The sequence below is a fragment of the Mobula birostris genome, chromosome 5 (assembly GCF_030028105.1).
Source record: "Mobula birostris isolate sMobBir1 chromosome 5, sMobBir1.hap1, whole genome shotgun sequence".
Taxonomy (NCBI): domain Eukaryota; kingdom Metazoa; phylum Chordata; class Chondrichthyes; order Myliobatiformes; family Myliobatidae; genus Mobula; species Mobula birostris.
The window spans coordinates 175,639,322-175,660,848 of record NC_092374.1 but is presented as its reverse complement, the minus strand read 5'-3'; the positions used below and the strand labels follow the sequence as shown (position 1 = coordinate 175,660,848).

The 21,527-nt window shown below is 47.5% G+C and overlaps 1 protein-coding gene and 1 non-coding gene across 3 annotated transcripts in view; both read left to right on the top strand.

Moving 5' to 3' along the window:
• The first annotated feature begins 2,158 nt into the window (after positions 1-2,158).
• Positions 2,159-21,527, top strand: part of LOC140198067 (uncharacterized) — a 63,127-nt gene continuing 43,758 nt past the window's right edge. The window contains exon 1 of one of the 2 annotated variants that reach the window (XM_072258938.1): positions 2,159-2,688. Coding sequence is in view for 1 of the 2 variants with exons in the window: in XM_072258937.1 (XP_072115038.1) it covers positions 20,790-20,805 (16 nt within the window). In the remaining variant the exon portion in view is untranslated. Of the gene's footprint in view, positions 2,689-20,384; positions 20,806-21,527 lie in introns of those variants that run through there. The other variant, XM_072258937.1, reaches the window with a different exon arrangement.
• On the top strand, positions 7,396-7,559 carry LOC140198512 (U1 spliceosomal RNA). Its single transcript, XR_011886180.1, has one exon. It is a non-coding gene; the product is annotated as a U1 spliceosomal RNA (small nuclear RNA).

Here is a 21,527-nt window from a genome sequence, read left to right as displayed (position 1 = left end):
ACATTCGTAGTGCAGTCCAGGTCAACGGGTGGGAAACAGACAGCTTCCCCATCAGGTCTGGAGTCAGGCAGGGCTGCCCCCTCTCCCCTGTCTTGTTTGTCTGCTGTATAGAGCCCTTTGCCGAGGCCATCAGGAGGGATGAGGGCATAAGAGGGGTGACGCTGCCAGGCAGTGGAGGGACCCAAGTGAAAACCTCCCTGTACATGGACGACGTCACCGTCTTCTGCTCTGATCCGAGGTCAGTTCGCAGGCTGATCGGCATCTGCGAACAGTTCGAGCTAGCGACGGGGGCCAGGCTCAACCGCACGAAGAGCGAAGCCATGCTCTTCGGCAACTGGCCAGACCGATCCAGCGTCCCCTTCACCATCAGGTCTGACCACATGAAGGTGTTGGGGATCTGGTTCGGAGGGGCCGAGTCGTGCAACAGGAACTGGCGGGAGCGGACTGCCAAGGTGAAACAGAAACTGGGACTGTGGGGAGGGCGCTCCCTGTCGATAACGGGCAAGAACCTGGTCATCAGGTGCGAGGGGCTCTCAGGGCTGCTGTACTTGGCGCAGGTCTGGCCCGTCCCCCGCTCCTACAGCTCGGAAATCACCCGGGCTGTCTTCAGATTCGTCTGGGGATCCAAGATGGAGCGGGTGAGACGGACCGCCATGCACGTCCCTGGACAATGGGGGCAAGAACGTCTCCAATGTCGCCCTCATCCTGATGGCCAGCTTCGTGTGTGGCTGCCTCAGGTTGTGCGTGGATCCCAGATACGTGGGCACAAAGTACTACTATGTGCCCAGGTTCTACCTGTCGCCCTGGCTACGAAGGATGGGTCTGGCCCCACTCCCGCGCAATGCCCCCATCAGCTGGTTGTTGCCCCCTTACCTGTCCTTCGTAGAAAAATTCTTCAAGACCAATGCATTTGACCACAGGGCCATCAGGCAGTGGTCGGCACGTAGTGTCCTGCAGGCACTGCAGGAGAAGGACGTGATGGACACAGTGGCGTGGTTCCCGGAGCAGACCGTCCAGTTCATCTGGCAAAATGCCTCATCGCCAGATCTCACCAACAGGCACAAAGACCTCGCCTGGCTGGCGGTGAGAGGAGCCCTCCCAGTCAGATCCCTCCTGTACGCCCGGAACGGTTCCTCCACACCCCACTGCCTACGGGAGGACTGTAATGGGGTGGAGTCGGTGGCTCACCTCTTTGCACACTGTGGGTTCGCAAAGAAGGTGTGGAAGAGAATGGAAGGGACAGTACTAAGATTCATGCCCAGCAGCTGTCTCCGTGATCTACGGGCTGTTCCCGGGGACGCACACGGAGACAAACATCCGGTGCTGCTGGCAGATCATCAATTCGGTGAAAGACGCTCTTTGGTCGGCCCGAAACTTGATGGTCTGCCAGCTGACGGAGATGTCCGTGACTGAATGCTGCCGACTGGCACACTCTCGTCTGCAGGAGTACGTTCTGAGGGATGCACTCAAACTTGGTGCGGCCACCGCGAAGGCCCGGTGGGGAAGGACCACAGTTTAACGTTCATCACCCGTAGGAGGGGGAGAGGTTGGGTGGGGAGGAGACCTACCCTCATCAGCGGTGTGGACAGATAATCAACATGGTGCCCAAGGAGTGGGTGCAATTGTTAATTTGGGAAAGTATTAGAGCCATTGCCTGCCTTTATTGTTGAAAATTTTGATTGTTAATAAGTTTTAACACTTGACCAAGAGTTGAGAGTAAACGCATGATTTACTGTAAACATCTTTCATTTGTAAATGAACAGAGTCAACGCAAAATTTTACTGTTAATAACTGTATTGAATAAGGACTCACAGTCAACGAATGGTTTTCTTTTTCTGTATGTAATTATTTTTATTTTGTAATATTTCTGAATAAAGTATTTTTGGAAAAAAAAAAGAGGTTCCAGGACGAGGAGACGGTGATCGCGAAGGCTGTTCTCCCAGGACGGGGCTATCCCATCGTTCTTCTAAGAACGTAGCGGTCTCTACCGTTCTCGGAACGGAGAGATCCTTCGCGGAGAGAAGATTGGGCGGTGACGGCACTGCCGAGCGGGCGGTGCCTGAGCAAGGAAAAGGATGGCTGGTAAGACCAGTACATCAGGAAGCAGTGCTGGGAAGACCAGCGATTTAAAGGAGAGGGCTGAGGGCTGCAGTGGATCGGAGATGAGAGCTGTAGCGTCCAAAGCAGCAACGGTGCAGACTGAAGAATCCGGAGTAGTAGCGAAGAAGGCGGCTGGAAAGTCCAGCCAATCAGGGCAGAGAGCTGCGGAGACCAGTGAATCGGGGAAGAGAGCTGAAAAGAACCCCGATTCCGGGAAAAGAGCTGAAAAGAACCCCGATTCCGGGAAAAGAGCTGAGGAAAACCCCGATTCCGGGGAAAGAGCTGAGGAGAGCCCCAATTCGGGGAGGAGAGCTGCGGAGAGCAGCGAATCGACGAAGAGAGCTGGGGAGACCAGTGGTACGAGGAAGAGCAGCGATGCGGGGAAGAGAGCTGCGGAGAGCAGCGAAACGACGAAGAGCTGGGGAGACCAGCGCACCGAGAAGGAAGTCGGGGGAGACAAGCCCTTCCGCTCGTGGAGCTGGGGTCAAGAACACTGCGCGAATGACTGTCAAGGATCTGAAGGATGGCAACGGCTTCAACCGGATTACCTTCATTCGGAAGGTGCTTTTCGACTGCTGCGGCTTTAAGGTAGATGATCTGTACTGTGTGCAGGATTTCCCGAGTTACTATGATGTCACCTTCCGGCGTGCCGAGGGGTGGCGGAAAATGCGCCAGTGCTTATGCGAGAAGGGGAGCGAGGCGCCGCTGTCGCTATTTAAAGTGCAACCTCTCTTTGCCGAGGGGTCGCAGGAGAGAACAGTTACGGTACATATGTTTAATCCCTATGTACCTGTCGTCGACGTCCTCACTTTCCTAGCACGTTATGTAGAGAGAGTGTGGGGGTGTGAAGACGTTGACGACATTCTGGGGGTTTGGACATCTAAACGGCAGGTCAGGGTTAAGTTAAGGACGGACACCAATGGCTATGTCCTCTACCCACCCTCAGTCTTTGCGATCGGAGGGAACCGGGGCTACCTGGTTTACGCCGGACAACCGAAACTGTGCCGAAACTGCGGCAAGGCAGGGCACATCGCGGCCCAGTGTAAGGCTGTGGTGTGCAGAAACTGCAAGGTGGAGGGTCACCTTACCAAAGACTGTACAGAGGCCAAATCCTGCAACCTCTGTGGGCAGGCGGGCCACCTTTATAGGACCTGCCCGAAACGGGTGGCCTCCTATGCACAGGTGGCCAGGGGTAGTGATGACATCGGGATAGCTCCAGCCCGCCGTCTCTGTACAGGAGACGCAGTTTGCGATGGAGGGACAAGAGCCCACCCTGAGCTCCCCCTCCACCTTGCAGGACACCCAAGACCCCCCGCTTGATGAGGAGGAGTCAATGGAAGAGGGGAGGGCCGAGGGGGAAGAGGAAAAGTGGAGGGTGGTCACAAAAAGGAAAAAGACCTTAAAGATGCCGCCAAAAAGACAAAGGGCGGAGAAATTGGAGAGCTCTAAGAGAGAGGTTGAGCATCACTCATCCTCTGAGCACCTGTCTTCCTCGGAGGAGGAGGGCGGTGGGGGTGGCAAGAAACACCGACATAGGAAGAGGCGGGTTAATCGGGCAGAGGAGAGTCAGGGGAAGAGTGAAGGTCTGCTAGCCGCCCCCCAGTCGCAGGATGGGGGGATCAGCAGAGTCTCTCAGCTCCGGGAATCCGGGAGCAGTAATACTTCTGGTGGTCTGCAGCCAGATGGAGGGGCGCCCCCGGAGGTTCCATTTGGTGCCGAACCGGTGGCGCCCCTCCCTGGCGGGGAGTGCCAGAAGTACCTGAACCCTCAGCAGGTGGAAGACTTCACCAAGACTGTGGGTATGAGGCCTCCAGACGGGGAAGAAGAGATCGAGGATTTATAAAAGGTGATGGACCTTAAACTGGCGTCCTTAAACGTTCGCAGTGTGAAGAGTACTGGGCGTTGCGTCAGCGCGCTTCGGTACTTGAACACCGTGAACGCCGACGTGACCTTCCTGCAGGAGTGCGGTCTGCCGCACCTCGGGAGTTATCGACGGTGGTCACGGTGGTGGTCCCAGGGTTTGTTGGTGTGGTCGGGGGGCAACGATAGTCGCGCTTCTGGCCTGGGGGTTCTGCTGCGGGGAGGCAACTTCTCAATCACCCAAGTTAAAGAGGTGGTTGCGGGGCACCTCCTGGTAGCAGACGTCAAATACCGGGGCACTCCGCTCCGGCTGGTCAATGTGTACGCCTCCCCCGTGCGGAGCGAGCGGCTGGCCGTCTTCGAGCAGCTCCCAAAGCTGCTGGTGACGCCCCAGCCGGTCGTTCTGGCCGGAGACTTCAACTGCACCATTGATGCGGCTGGAGGACCCGGCAGGCTGGACAGTACCTCTAGACTCCTGAGGGAAATGGTGAAGACAGCCAAGCTGCGCGACGCCTGTGGCACCCCCACAGGCGGAGCACAGCCGCAAGCCACCTGGACACGATCGGACGGCTCAGCCCGCTCCCGGATCGACTTCCTCTTCCTGTCTGAGTCCCTCACGGTCAGGTCCACCGACGTCACGCCGGTGTTCTTCTCTGACCACTGCCTCCTGAGAGCCACCTGTCGCTTACGGGAGGACCAGAAGGCAGGCAGGGGGACGTGGAAGCTGAATGTTAAGCTGCTGACCCCAGAGAACATCGAGGAACTAGAGAAGGAGTACACAGGTTGGAGAACCTTGAAAGCCTTCTTTGATTCCCCGGTTCACTGGTGGGAAGCTACCAAGGAGAACATTAGGAGGTTCTTCATTCGCAAGGGTATCCAGAAGGCAAGGCAGGAGCAGAGGGAACTGCGTAAACTCCAGACAGAGTTGCAGCAACTTCTTCTGCAGTCGAAGGGGGTGGATGTCAGGGAGGAACTGCGAGAGGTGAAGGGCCGGCAAGCCCAGCACCTCGCCGCCGAATCCTCCAAGATCATCTTCCGATCAAGGGTCCGAACCGTGGAGCAGGACGAGACGTGCTCACGCTTCTTCTTCCAAAAGGTGCACAGGGGGAGCTCTGTGATCCACAACCTTAAGGAAGAGGACGGCTCAGTCGCGACCTCGCAGACCGACATACTGAGGATCTGCAAGTCCTTCTATGCCGGTCTGTACGAGGAAAAGGCCACAGAATCCACAGCCTCCCGCAACTTCCTGTCGTCTATCACGCAGGTCTTAGACGACGGTAAGCGGGAGAGTCTGGATCAGCCACTGACCCTGGACGAGCTGACAGGCTCCATCCGTTCCTTTGGGTCGGGTAAGACTCCCGGAAGCGACGGCTTACCGGCTGAGTTGTACTCGGCTCTGTGGAACTGGATGGGCCCAGACCTGCTGGAAGTGTACAACGCTATGCTTCTGGCGGGTAGCATGTCTGAGTCCATGAGGAAGGGCATCATCACCCTCATCTACAAGCAGAAGGGGGAAAGGGAGGGCATTAGGAATTGGAGACCCATCTCTCTCCTGAATGTGGACTACAAGATCCTGTCCAAGGCTATCGCCGACAGGGTCAGGTCTGCTCTGGGACAGGTGATCCACCCGGACCAAACCTGTGCTGTACCGGGCAGGAAGATCTCAGACAGCCTCGCGCTGCTGAGGGACACCATCGCCTACGTGCAGGACAGGGGGGTGGACGCCTGCCTGGTCAGCTTGGACCAGGAGAAAGCCTTCGACAGGATATCGCACACGTACATGGCGGACGTGCTCTCCAAAATGGGATTTGGGGAGGGAATCCGGAATTGGATCAGACTGCTCTACGCAGACATCCGTTGTGCAGTCCAGGTCAACAGGTGGGAAACAGACAGCTTCCCCATCAGGTCTGGAGTCAGGCAGGGCTGTCCCCTCTCCCCTGTCTTGTTTGTCTGCTGTATAGAGCCCTTTGCCGAGGCCATCAGGAGGGATGGGGGCATAAGAGGGGTGACGCTGCCAGGCAGTGGAGGGACCCAAGTGAAAACCTCCCTGTACATGGACGACGTCACCGTCTTCTGCTCTGATCCGAGGTCAGTTCGCAGGCTGATCAGCATCTGCGAACAGTTCGAGCTAGCGACGGGGGCCAGGCTCAACCGCACGAAGAGCGAAGCCATGCTCTTCGGCAACTGGCCAGACCGATCCAGCGTCCCCTTCACCATCAGGTCTGACCACATGAAGGTGTTGGGGATCTGGTTCGGAGGGGCCGAGTCGTGCAACAGGAACTGGCGGGAGCGGACTGCCAAGGTGAAACAGAAACTGGGACTGTGGGGAGGGCGCTCCCTGTCGATAACGGGCAAGAACCTGGTCATCAGGTGTGAGGGGCTCTCAGGGCTGCTGTACTTGGCGCAGGTCTGGCCCGTCCCCCGCTCCTACAGCTCGGAAATCACCCGGGCTGTCTTCAGATTCGTCTGGGGATCCAAGATGGAGCGGGTGAGACGGACCGCCATGCACAAGTCCCTAGACAATGGGGGCAAGAACGTCCCCAATGTCGCCCTCACCCTGATGGCCAGCTTCGTGTGTGGCTGCATCAGGTTGTGTGTAGAACCCAGAAGTGATTCTCCTCACTCCACCCCGGGACCTGATGCAGACCAGGCCCAGGACCGCGTGGCGCTCCGATCACATCCTCCTCTGCAGTCACTCACTGCTCTGCCTTCAGGAAGGCGCTTCCTACACCACTCCCACCCGCTTCAGGGTCTGAGGGTCTGATCCGTCCCTCCGGGCACCGATCTCGTACATCTGCTTCCTATCACGGTCCTTATTCAGATTTACCTTTCCAGCTTTAGACGGAACGGAGTCTAAGCGGGGTACAGTATATATAATTCAGTAATGTTATGGTCACTGATCTTCAATTCCTCAATCCTGAAATCAACCCTTCCCACTGACACAATAGCATATGCAAATAATCCGTTCCCTCATTGAATCCTCAATACTCCGACATACTTTAGCTCCCGGCTTTGCCCCAGCTGTCCTCCAGGAGCGCCAACTAAGACTGCGTGCACATAGTGACAGCCCAAAATCCCTTGTTGAAGGGGACGAGGCCGAGACTGGACTGGAGCCGCGGACCTTCACCAGTCTCACGCTTGCAGCTGCTGAATGAACCGCCGCGGCCGGATATTATGACACCTAGTGGCCAGCCTGAGAACTGCAGGCGGGTGTCAGGCCCTTTCCTATTTTGGTAAATATGCAAAGAAGCAACGGATGCGGAATGTTTGGAAGCTGTAGTAATTTACAAGATGCGAATTATAATCCATGCAGTACATTTGTGTGTGTGGGCTATTTCCGTTGAGGAACTGCAATGTAAGGTTTGAAATTCTAGGTCGTGTGGATGTTAAGGAGTATTGTGCATGATTGGCCGGGGGTGAGGCGGCTAAGAGATCATACTTACCTGGCAGGGAACTGTCGGTGATCAGTAAGGCCGAGGTTCCAGGACGAGGCTATCCCATTGCACTGCGGGTGTGCTGACGCCTGCGATGTCCCCAAATGCGGGATACTCGACTGCAAAATTTGTGGTAGTGGGGGACTGCGTTCGCGCTCTCCCCTGACCTTTTTCAACCAAAAATAGATTAAATATTACTATATAACCGGTCAGGCAGCATCTCGACCTTTCACCAGGGCCGATGATGATGCCCGATGCCCTTCTGTGTGTGATGATGAATTTGCAGCCCTCATTAAGTACATCAGCTGGGTCCTTTTGCAGACATAGAATGTGAATCTCAAACAAATGAAATAAAAGTTCACGGTGCAAGTGACTGAAGTTGTGGAGCAAAATAAAACCAAATGGCTGGAGGAACACAATGGGTTGGGCAGTATCTGTGGAGGTGAGATTACATATTCAGATCTTGCATGAAAAACATACAAAGATTAGTTCTTTGTACACGTTCCACTGTCCTAGTATGGCTCACTGAGTCCATTCTGTCTCTGCGTAACAATATTTCACATTAACACATGTCAGCAAAGCAGTTAGCATAACGCTATCACAGCGCCAGGGGTTCAATTCCCACTGCTCTCTATAAGGAGTTTGCATGTTCTCCTTATTTCTTTTACCAAAATATACTTCGTTCAAAAATAAAATTATGTACAATAAACCACTCAATGTCTGACAATCCCTTTACAAATGTTTCCATTACGGTCTATACATTTCCACACTTTTAGCCACTCACGTGGCACTCTGTTGTATCACCTTTCCACACCATTGTTGAGGGGTATACTCCCCGCCACCCGACCCCTCCCACTCCCGCAGGAGAAGAACCCTAAACTGTGGTCCTTCCCCACCGGGCCCTTGCGGTGGCTGCACCAAGTTTCAGTGCGTCCCTCAGCACGTACCCCTGCAGCCGAGAATGTGCCAGTCGGCAGCATTCTCCCACGGACATCTCCATGTGCTGGTAGATCATCAAGTTTCGGGCCGACCAAAGAGCGTCTTTCCCCGAGTTGATGATCTGCCAGCAGCACCGGATGTTGGTCTCCGTGTGCGTCCCCGGGAACAGCCCGTAGATCAGAGAGTCCTCTGTTACGCAGCTGCTGGGGATGAAACGTGACACTAGCCCGTCCATCCTCCTCCACACCCTCTCTGCGAACTGACAGTGTGCAAAGAGGTGGGTCACAGACTCCTCTTCACTGCAGTCCTCCCGTGGGCAGCGGGGTGTGGAGACGACGTCCCGGGCGTACAGGAGGGATCTGACTGGGAGGGCCCCTCTCACCGCCAGCCAGGCGAGGTCCTGGTGCCTGTTGGTGAGACCTGGCGATGAGGCAATTTGCCAGATGAACTGGACGGTCTGCTCAGGGAACCACCCCACTGTGTCCATCACGTCCTTCTCCTGCAATGTCTGCAGGACATTACGTGCCGACCACTGCCTGATGGCCCTGTGGTCAAAGGCGTTCTCCTGGAAGAACTTTTCTACGTAGGACAGGTATGCCGGCAACGACCAGCTGACTGGGGCGTTGCGCGGGAGTGGGGCCAGACCCATCCTTCGTAGCCAGGGCGACAGGTAGAACCTGGGCACATAGTGGTACCTGGTGCCCACATGTCTGGGTTCTACACACAACCTGATGCAGCCACACACGAAGCTGGCCATCAGGGTGAGGGCGACATTGGGGACGTTCTTGCCCCCATTGTCCAGGGACTTGTGCATGACGGCTCGTCTGACCCGCTCCATCTTGGATCCCCAGATGAATCTGAAGACAGCTCGGGCGATTTCCAAGCTGTAGGAGCAGCGGACGGAACACACCTGGGCCACACCTGAGGACCGAGTTCTTACCCGTTACCCTATTGCATCATCAGTGGGATGGGAGAGGTTCCGGAGGATTGGAGGGTTTATTCAAGAAAGAGAGTAGAAATAGCCCTGAAAATTATAGACCAGTGAGTCTTACTTCAGTGGTTAGTAAGTTGATGGAAAAGATCCTGAGAAGAAGGATTTATGAACATTTGGAGAGGCATAATATGATTAAGAATAGTCAGCATGGTGTTGTCAAAGGCAGGTTGTGCCTTACAAGCCTGACTGAATTTTTTGAGGATGCGACTAAACACACTGATGAAGGTAGAGCAGTAGATGCAGTGTATATGGATTTTTTTTTAGATTATGAAGACACGCAGTCCTCTTCTATTGTCATTTAGTAATGCATGCATTAACAAATGATACAATATTTCCTCCGGTGTGACATCACAAAATACAGGACAGACCAAGACTGAAAAAAACTAACAAAACCACATAATTATAACATATAGTTACAACAGTGCAACAATACCATAACTTGCCGAAGAAGTCCATGAGCACAGTAAAAGTTCAAAGTCTCTCAAATGTCCCACATCTCACGCAGACGGGGAGAAGGAAGAAAAACTCTCCCTGCCATATCTAACCACGGTCCGACTCTGAGTCACCTGAAAACTTTGAGCTCTGATCAGCTCTCCCACACCGAGTACTGAGCGCCATCTCTATCCGAACGATTCGACCTCCTTCTCGGTCGCCAAAAGCAGGCAAGGCTGGGGATTTTGAGGCCTTCCCTCCGAAAGATTCCCCACTGCGCAGTAACGACAGCGGCGAACGAGTGTTTCAGAAATTTTTCCAGATGTTCCTCTGTGCTTTCATGTCCATCTCCATCAAATCAGAATTGTCCACAGCCCCTATTTAACAGATACGATATCATTTTTCACCGGAGGGCTGTGCACACGCGGTGCACTGCTCTCTCTCCTCCCGCCAATTTCAGCAAGGCATTTGATAAGGTACCCCGTGCCAGGCTTATTGAGAAAGTAAGGAGGCATGGAATCCAATGGGACATTGCTTTGTGGATCCAGAACTGGCTTGCACACAGAAGGCGAAGAGTTGTTGTAGACGGGTCATATTCTGCATGGAGGTCGGTGACCAGTGGTGTGCCTCAAGGATCTGTTCTGAGACCCCTCCTCATTGTGATTTTTATAAATGACCTGGATGAGAGGGTGGAGGGATGGGCTAGTAAATTTGCTGATGACGCAAAGGTTGGGGGTATTGTGGAGGGCTGTCTGAGGTTACAGCGGGACATTGATAGGATGCAAAACTGGGGCTGAGAAGTGGCAGATGGAGTTCAACCCAGATAAGTGTGAGGTGGTTCACTTTGGTAGGTCAAAGATGGTGGCAGAATAGAGCATTAATGGTAAGACTCTTGGCAGTGTGGAGGGTCAGAGGGATATTGGGGTCCGAGTCCACAGGACACTCAAAGTTGCTGCGCAGGTTGACTCTGTGGTTAAGAAGGCATATGATGCATTAGCTTTTATCAACTGTGGGATTGAGTTTAAGTGCCAAGAGGTAATGTTGCAGCTATATATGACTCTGGTCAGAACCCAGTTGGAGTACTGTGCTCAGTTCTGGTCAACTCACTACAGTAAGGATGTGGAAACTATAGAAAAGGTACAGCGGAGATTTACAAGGACGTTGCCTGGATTGGGGAGCATGTCTTATGAGAATAGGTTGAGTGAACTTGGCCTTTTCTCCTTGGAGCGACGGAGAATGAGAGGTGACCTGATAGAGGTGTATAAGAAAATGAGAGGCTTTGATCTTGTGGATAGTCAGAGGCTTTTTCCCAGGGCTGAAATGGCTAACATGAGAGGGCACAGTTTTAAGGTGCTTGGAAGTAGGTACAGAGGAGATGTCAGGGGTAAGTTTTTTACACAGAGAGTGGTGAATGTGTGGAATGGGCTGCCAGTGATGGCGGTGGAGGCGGATACGATAGGGTCTTTTAAGAGACTCCTGGATAGGTACATGGAGTTTAGAAGAATAGAGGGATATGGGTTACCCTAGGTAATTTCTAAAGTAAGTGAATGTTCAGCACAGCATTGTGGGCCGAAGGGCCTGTATTGTGCTGTAGGTTTTCTATGTTTCTATGTATTGGTTTCCTCCAGGTACTTCGGTTTTCTCCCACATTCCAAAGTCATGTGAGTTAGGAGGCTAACTGGTGACGGGTGTAATGTAATTGGGCAGTGAGGGCTCGTGTGCCAGAAGTGCACGTTTTGGTGCTATATCTCGAAATTAAATAAATAAACAAACCTTCTTCCCAATAGCCCAGTAAATCTTTCCTGTTTGTAGCTTCCAAACACAGCTACAGTTTACAAAGATTCATAATTGGAAAAAAAACACAACATATTAAACAACAGAATGGCCATATTTTAATATTATTAATTAAACACTTTATCTTGAGAACCTCTAACATACACTCAGTGACTTTATTAGAAACATCTGTACACCTGCTTGTTAATGCAAATATCTGGACACAGTTTAAGTTTATTTTTAATTGTCATTCAACCATACAGAAATCCTATACTGTATCTATGAATACAGCCAAACAAAACAACATTACTCTAGGACCAAGATGCAAAACATAGTACCAACAGTCAAACACAGTACAAGGCACATTTAGAACATATAAGATAGAAGTAAAACAGTTACACAAAAAATATGTCTAAGTCCCTGACTCCATGAATGTTGCAGCAGTCTGCAGTCGAACCCAACACAGCTTGTCTTCTGCCAAGTGAACACTGGAGGGCAGCACTGAATCCAATGCCTCTCTGCTGGAATACTGCAAACAGGCGACACCATGACTTGAGGCCAAGCCCTTACTGCAAACATGGCTATCTCCCCCACTGCCTGCTCCTGCCTTTTGCCAATAAACCAGAAAACTCGACTTGCAGCATTCCACATTACCAATGTCCAACACAGTGTTGCGATCACAAGAATCTAACTACGACAAAAACTCATTGTTAGATTGCATACCACCTACACACAGCAATTCCAAGGCCTCGCCAGCAACATGGCGTGCACCAAGTCCTGCTCCTTCAGTTTCTCCACCAATGAACAACTCACTGATGGGGTAGACCTGCATTACTCTAAGTTCTTAATGTCTAGAACATCTTGCAATCGTAACAAAAGGTTTTAAAAAGACAATGATACATGCGATAGAAAAGAGGGATCTGGGAATACAGATCATAAATTTTTTGATAGTAGGTTAGTATTGAGTGCAGTTTTGGGTGCCTACCTACAGGAAAGATGAAAATAAGATTGAAAGAATGCAGAGAAAATTTACAAAGATTCTTGCCAGACTTGAATTATATCTTGCCAGACTTGAATTATAGGGAAAGGTTGAATAGGTTGGGAATTTATTACCTGGAACGTACAAGATTGGGGGAGATATGTTAGAAGTGTGCAAAAGTGTGAGGGTTATAGATAGGGTAAATACAAGAAGGCTTTTTCCACAGGGGTCGGATGACACTAAAGCTAGGGAGTCATCGGTTAAGGGTGAATGGTGAAATGAGTGGGAACTTCTTCACTCAAAGGGTGGTGAGAATGTGGAACAAGCTCCCAATTTGTGGTGGTTGTGGGTATAGTTTCAACATTTGAGAGAAATTTGGATAGGTCTGTAGATCGGAGGGTATTCAGGGCTATGGTCTAAGTGCAGGTCCATGGGAATAGGCAACTGAATGGTTCAGCTTGGTCAAGATGGGCTGAGCCACTGTTTCTGTACTACAGTGTTCTGTGGCTCTATCTAATCTGCCAATCATGTAGCGGCATGACAATGCATAAAAGCATGCAGAAATGGTCAAGAGGTTCAGTTGATTTTCAGACCAAACATGAGAATAGGGATGAAGTGTGATTGAAGTGACTTTGAATGTGCAATGATTGTTGGTGCCAGACAGGGTTGTTTGAGTATTTCAGACACTACTGATCTCCTGGGATTTTCACACACAACAGTCGCTAGAGCCTACAGGGAACGGTGCGAGAAACAAAAGCATCCTGTGGGCAAAAATGCCTTGTTCATGAGGGAGGTCAAAGAAGAATGGTCAGATTGCTTCAAGTTGACAGGAAGGTGACAGCAACTCAAATAACCATGTGTTACAAAAGTGGTGTGCAGAAGAGCATCTCTGAATGCACAACACATCGAACCTTGAAACGGATGGGCTACAGCAGCAGACGACCATGAACATACACTCAGTAGCCACTTTATTAGGTATTTCCTGTACCCAATAGAAGCTACCTATCAAAGTGAAAGCTGAGTGCATATTAATAACTAGGCCGATTAATAAGTTTGCAAATGACACCACTGATGGAGGTGTAATGAGCAGCTGCCAATGTTGTCTCAGATACAACAGGATCTCGCTCAACCAAGAAAGCGAGCAAATAAATGCCAGGTGAAACTTAATTTGGATAAATGCGAAGTGATACATTTTGAGAAGATAAGCCAGGGCAGGACTTACCCAGTGAACGACTGGGCCTTGGGGAGTGTTGTAGAACAGAGACCTAGGGATAGAGGTACATGGTTTCCTGAAAGGCCTGACATAGATAGTCACCACTTATGAGTAGTGACACAAATGGTCACACACTCAACATTTCAGGAACAGCTTCTTCCCCTCTTTGGAGCAAATGAATGGTGAGTTGATACACATGTACAAGATGATAAGAGACTCTCCCTGTGCAGAAATGGTGAATACATGGGGCCATAGAATTAAGGTGATTGGAGGAAAGTATAGGGTGGGGAGGGGAAATGTCAAAAGTGTGTTTTTAAAGAGAGTTATGGGTGTGCGGAATGTCCTGCCAAGTGTGGTGATAGAAACACGTACATTAGCGACATTTAAGGATCTCTCAGATAGGCACATGAGCGATAGAAAAACTGAAGTCTGTTTGTATAGTAGGTTATAAGTATGGGACAACATTGTGGGCTGAAGAGCAGATGTTCTATGTATAAGGATGCTGCCTGAATTAGAGTGCATGGGCTTAAATGATATATGGAGAAGTTGAACAAATGAGAGTTGTTTTCTCTAGAGCAGCAGAGGCTGAGAGGAAACTTATTTATTAAGTTTACAAGAGGCACAGATCAAACAGATATCTGGTATCTTTTTTCCCCAGGATCAAAAAGTCTAGTGCATTTAGATGAGACAGGGGGAGGTTAGAGGTGGTGTGCAGTGCGAGTTTAAATGGTAGTAGGGTAGGGGTTCCAGTGACATCATCGTCCAGAATGGCAGCTTAAATCAACAGCTCCTCCGGAAAAACGCATCCTTTGCCCCGTTAATCCATCAAATATAAGATCTTTCGAAAATATCTGAATGGATAAAGGGGGCAAGAATGGGGAAAAAAGATCTGCTTGGGAAATAGTAAGAGAACCGAGAAAGCAGGGGACAGGAACAGGACGAGAGAAGGATATTAGATAGAGACTGTGAGTTCTCCGAGGACAGCCCTCACCTCCTCCAGAAGAGCCATAAGGTTTGGCTAACTTTGAAAGTGCTATTAAAATAAACGTAAGCAAAAATAGACGGTGATATACCTATATCGAGAAATACGTATTATAATGTGGATTTTATATTACTCAATTTTTTTTAACTCATTCATTCATTCCTTTCTCCCCACCTAAATGAGAATATATACATGGGAGGAATACACAGGGAAATCAGTTATGTGTAATGCACATAGATTTTTTTACTTACTTCTATAGGCACTGCAGCGGGGGCCCTCAACTCACAGGTAGGAGGGGCTATCCCCCAGGGCTAGACTTTTCTTCCAGCTCAACCTAGGGTCATCTAGAGACCCCAGTCTTGGAATCACACCTTCGTTACCTTTTTTTAAATTATTCACATTTCTTGGCTCTTATTTGTTCAGGGAGTAGATCGATTAAGTTATATTCTGCAAATTTCAATGATATACTAACAGATAAATACACATGGCTAAGAACAAAGTAAAATTCATTTCTTTTAATGTCAATGGGCTGTTGAATACAGTCAAGCGCAGTAAAATTCTATCAAAAATGAAAAAAGAACAAGCCCATGTAGTATATTTACAGGAAACTCACTTAATGAGCATGGAAAATTAAAGAGAATGGGCTTCACTAATTTGTCTTTCTCCTCATATAAATCAGGACATAGAAGAGGAGTTGCTATTCTCATATCAAGCAAGCTAAATTTTGAAAAAGTATTCGAAATGGGAGATAAGGAGGGCAGATATATTCTGGTAAGGGGGAATATAGATGGAAATCCAGTTACTTTATTGAATATAAATGCACCCCCAGGAAGTGATATTAGTTTCTTCCAGAAAATTACTAATATTATGGTAACGGAAACAGAAGGTCTCTTGATATGTGGGGGAGATTTAAATTTAAAATGACAACCAAAGTTAGACTCTTCCAATAGAAAAACTTATGAAACAAAGTCCTTACATAAGAAAGTTAACACTCTTTTTGAGGATGTTGGTCTAATTGATATGTGGAGGAAGCTTTTCCCCGACAGAAGGGATTACATTCATTATTCTGCCCCCCATTCCGTATATACAAGAATAGACTATTTCATAACATTTGGAAAAGACAGAGACAAAATAATCACCTGTGGAATTGGGACAATAGATGTGAGTGACCATGCACCTATACATTTATCTGTTGATTTTGACCTACAACCAAAGAATATTATTTGGAAACTAAATGCAAGTCTACTCAATGATCCCTATTTTAAGAAACAAATTAAAAAAGAAATTGGTCTTTACTTAGAATTCAATGATAATGGAGAGGTTTCACCTCCCATTCTATGGGATACTCTGAAGGCTGTCTTAAGAGGGAAAATTATAGCGATATCTTCATTTAAGAAAAAAAATAAGGAATAAAACATTAGAGGAATTACAAAATAAGCTGAAGGAACTAGAAAAAAAACACAAATTGAGTTTGGCACAGTATACACTAGAAGAAACTAAAAAAATTAGGAATGAAATTAATACTTTGACTACACAAGAAATTAGAAAAAAATTAATGTTTCTGAAACAGAAACACTACGAAAGTGGATCTAAATCTATGAAAATACTGGCGTCAAAACTGAAAAAATTAGGGATTCAAGAACAAAAGTGATAAAAAGAATAAGCTAAGTGAAATTCATGAAGCTTTTGAAATGTTTTACAAAACTCTATATTCCAAAGTTACAGGGGAAACTTAACCCAAATTGACACCTTCCTGAATTCTTTAGAGTTACCCATGTTCAGCAAAGAACAAAATAGAACGATGACTGCTGACATAACTGAAGCTGAACTAAAAACTGCATTTAGTAGGCTTAAATTAAGCAAGTCACTGGGATCAGATGGATATACGGCAGAGTGGTATGAAGAGTTTAGAAGTGAGTTAATCCCTGTTTTACTCCCCACACTGAACTGGACCCTGAGAAAAGCACAAATGCCACCCAGCTGGAAGGAGGTGATAATCTCAGCTATACCGAAAGAAGGCAAGGATAAAATGGAATGTGGGTCCTTTAGACCAATATCTGTTCTTAATGTGGATTATAGAATACTTACCTCCATCACGGCCAAATGATTAGAAGAGTTTCTACCCACACTGATACAAAATGATCAGACAGGTTTCATACAACAATGCTAAACACAAGACCATATACGAAGGACACTTCACGTTATGGATCATATAAAGAAATGAAATTGAAGCAATAGTGATCAACGTGGATGCTGAAAAGGCATTTGATTCGGTTAATTGGAATTTTGTTTATAGAGTTTTACATATATTTGTTCTATGTGACACAATTATTAAAACTATACAGGCACTATATGACAATCCTACTGCCAGGATTAAAATCAATGGATATTTATCTAATAGTTTTACCCTAGAAAGGGGCACGAGACAGGGTTGTGCACAGTCACCGCTACTCTTCGCATTATATCTGGAACCATTAGCTCAATACATGAGACAAAATGAAGATATCAGGGGAATTACTATTAAAGGGACAGAGCATAAATTGGCCTGTTACGCAGATGATATTTTGATCTATCTAGGGCAACCAACAGACTCTTTACCTAAATTGATACAATCCTTTGAACAATATGGCCAATTATCAGGATACAAGAGCAACATAGATAAAACCCAACTACTTTCATATAACTATAGCCCATCAAGAGAAATTGAAAGTAGATATACTTGGGCATGGCAAATAGAGTCCATCAAATATTTGGGCATCATTATGCCAAAAGATTTGGCAAAATTATCAGAATGCAATTATCAGCCTATATATAAAAAAATTAAGGAATATATAACAAGGTGGAACCCAATTCCTTTTCTTGGTCCCAGTTCAATGATTGAATCTATTAAAATGAATATACTGCCCAGACTAATACATCTCTTTCAGACCCTCCCAATAGAGATTAACCAAAATCAATTCAATGAATGAAACAAGATGCTATCAAGATATATATGGCAAGGTAAAAGGCCTCGGGTTCATCTCAAAACTTTGCAATTAGCCAAGGAAAAGGGGGGATGGGGCCTACCTTCTCTTAGAGATTATTATTTTGCAGCACAGTTGAGAACCGTGATATGCTGGTGCAACCCATCATATGACGCTCAATGGAAAAACATTGAGGAGAGGATTCTTTCCATCCCCATACAGGCAATTTTGGCTGATAACAACCTACAAAGTTACATAAATAATACTGACAACCCGTGGGTGAAATGAACTCTTAAAATATGGAAAACTATTATAAAATAATATAAACTAGAGAGAGACATTACAATTCTTAAATGGTGTGCATATGATTCAGATTTTATGCCAAATAAACTGGATGCTAGATTTAAGGACTGGACAGCTAAAGGAATAACAGCTATTTGCAATATAATGAAAGAAGGAACACTTTTCAGTTTTGAAATGCTCAAAGAGAAACACTTATTAGAAAAACAAGACTTTTACCGGTATTTACAGATGCGACAGTATCAATAGGATGGTTAAAAATGTAACCAAGGCAAGTACATGTCTGACAGAGCTATTTCGAAAAGCATATAATTCAGACAATGGTAGTAATATCATTTCAAGCATGTATAAGGGTTTGTCAAATCTTAAAACACATTCGACTTCATATATTAAAACAAAATGGGAGAAGGAAGGAGAGATAATAATATCTGAGGAAGACTGGACAATAATATGGAGGTATCAATGGAAGTGTACCAGTTCACAGAAATGGAGGGAATTCGGGTGGAAAAACTTGATGAGATATTTTATTACACCCTCTCAGAAATCCCATTATGATAATAACCCCCTGTTTGCTGGAGAAATTGTGGAAATCAAAATGCAAACCATTACAGTATCATATTTTCTGGGAATGCCCCATTATCAAAGACTATTGGAGTGGGATACATAATGCCTTACAAGACATCCTTAAATGTGAAATACTCTTTGAGAGTAAGACCATATATTTTGGGTATATACCTCAAGAATGGTTGAAAAGAGATAAATATTTAATGAATGTACTGCTGGTGGCTGGTGAAAAGACCCTTACCAGGAAATGGTTATCACAGGAGAGCCCAACTCTAAATGTATGGATGGAAATTACAATGGACATTTACAAAATGGAGAAGATAACAGCATCTGTTAATCATAAGTTGGAACAATTTTATTCATACTGGAAAAAATGGTTTAACTACATAACACCTCATAGGCCTGATTTTATTCTCACAAGTCAATGAATATGTTGTAAAAAAAAATCGCTCCCTACTCTGTACATAGTTTTCTTCTTTCGATTATTCTTTCTTTCCTCTCCTTGCTATAAGTGTGTACCTCAGATAAATATTATGTGGATATTTGTGACAAATATGATATGATATATATGTATAGTATCTGAAATACATCGTATGGAAATGTTTGTTTGATGATGAAATTCAATAAAAAATAAATTACAAAAAAAATTGTAGGGTAGTGTTCCCACCATGGGAATGCCTGAATAAGGGACATCATTATAACGGAGTGGTTATTTAAAATGGAGGGCGGCAAATCTCTTGGATTCGCTAAGACAACTGCGCTGCTCCAAAGTGGCAATATGAGGTCATTCGTACTCTCAGCTATTAGTCAACCAATAGCTAGGGAAGTGACGACCCCCCTCCTGTTGGGCTTTTTGAGGTAACCTTTTTTTATTTGTTCTTACTTCTCTTCTAATATTTGTACATCTGTGCACTTCTAATGCTACCGTGACACTGTAATTTCCTTTGGGATCAATAAAGTTTCTATCCAGCCAAGCATGTTGCAGACACTAGATCATTGGTGGGTCCAGTTTTGAAAGCTCAGAGATGGTTTTCGGCCTGAAACGCTTCCATCGATGCTGCCTGGTCTGCTGAGCTCCTTCAGCATATTATGTGTGATTCTCCGATTTCCAGCATCTGCAGATTCCCTCCTGTTTGTAACTTATATTATTACAGACTTTACATAAACTGGTAAAAAAAATGAAGAGTTGAGGCCTGGGTCGTTTCTACCGTGAACTCACTGAATGGCAGGGCAGGTTTGACGGGGCAGTGGTACACTCCCGATCCTATTCGGATTGATTGGTGCGCCCACCAAACTCCCCCCCCCCATGTGGTTCCTCCGCCAGGCTGACCTTTGCCCAGTTAGGCCCGTTGGTTGCAAGTCCCGGATTGAACAAGCATGGAAGTTTTTTTCTCTCTTTTAGCAAACCCTTTACATATTCCTGATACCGCGCATCCTGTCCATTTGAGTATTCGTGGATCCTTTCCATTCTACTTACAGGGAAAGCCGGGAGTCTTCACCCTCTCAGCCAGGAGGGGATTAAGTTTTAATCACAAGGCATCCTAGGTTGATGAATAGCTAACCCCAAAGTAGACGTAGACCCACTATGGTCAATTTTTGATTAAGCATTTAAAGACCTTGTTCCCTTTTCATAAAGCAAATTAAGTTTTATTATGTGTCCAGTTTCACTCTAATTCTGAACTATTCAGTTTGCCACCGACGCTAAATCGACCACCATATTCAGTTTCACTCTGATGCTGAACCCTCCCTCTTTGTTCATTCCCACGCCCACGCGAAGTGAAAACCTTCTTTTATTCGGTTTTTCACTGAGACTGAACATCAACCCACCCGGAAGCTCTGACAGAAACTTCCTCCAGTTTAGGCGGCATTGACTTCTCCACCTGTGTAAAGTGCCCAGAACACTACCGCCATCGCCACCAGCAGCATTGCCGCCCACCCCCCGCCCCCGGCAGAGACGGGCCGCCGTCAGCTATCTGCCCACCTCCAGCAGGTTCAGGGTCCGAGGACCCCAACTTTGCAGAGCTTCGGAGCCCGGCCAAAAACGGAAGCTGGCGGGTCGAGTTTCCCGGTCCGGGCTCACCCCAGTGTGGAAGGCAGACGGGGGTCGGTATGGAGATGCTCCGGTTGGGTAGCATGTCTCTATTTGAAGGCGAGACGGGCGGCGTGGAGAGGCTCCGGGACACCTCAGGCCGAGGACTGCGGGAAGTCGTGACCTGACATTGTCGCCGCTTGCTCTGTGTATGTGCTTGCGACGGGATGCAAGGAGCTGCAGGTATGGTTCAGATGCGAATCCAGGCGCCACATCTTCCGTCTCTTCCCTTGGGACCGCGACCATCACCATCATAGTCCCCAGGGGAATTCGGTAACATTGCGCATACCGCAGTCCGTTTGTGCCAAATGTTCAGGTCTACTTGTTTGTGTTAACATGCAACAATAAGGGTCAGATGCTGTGTTGGGGGTCAGTGTAGAGACCCTGGGAGAGGACGAGGCCGGTCGGGGACACACCGAGTCAGTGCGGTACCGAGACCCCGGTAGAGGTGGTGGGAAAGTCAGTGCTGCCTCCTGACCACACGCAGAAATAGCGAACAAATCTGTTCTGCCGCTGGAGACCGAGCCCGAGATCGGACCCAACCTCCGGCCCTCCTCACTGTCCACATAAACTGTGAACGATGCAGCGAGCTAACCCGCTGCCTATTTAAACAAAGGCCCATCACACGTTTATCAATGCCTCACCCTCTCTCCCCCAGTCAGGTCTGCGTGATTACGTCTTGACGTTTGACGCGGGAGAAATTGAAACACCTCCCGTCAGTCCCGTCACATGATAGTTAAGACCAACATCATTAACGTCCCATTTGTGTAAACTTATGATTATAGAGCGGTTGAATTATATTCTGGAAAATAGATATGATATACCATTTTAACAGAGCGGTTTTCGGAAGGGTAGAATGATATTGATTCAGTTTTATGTTTGGAAGATGATATTAGGAAAGCATA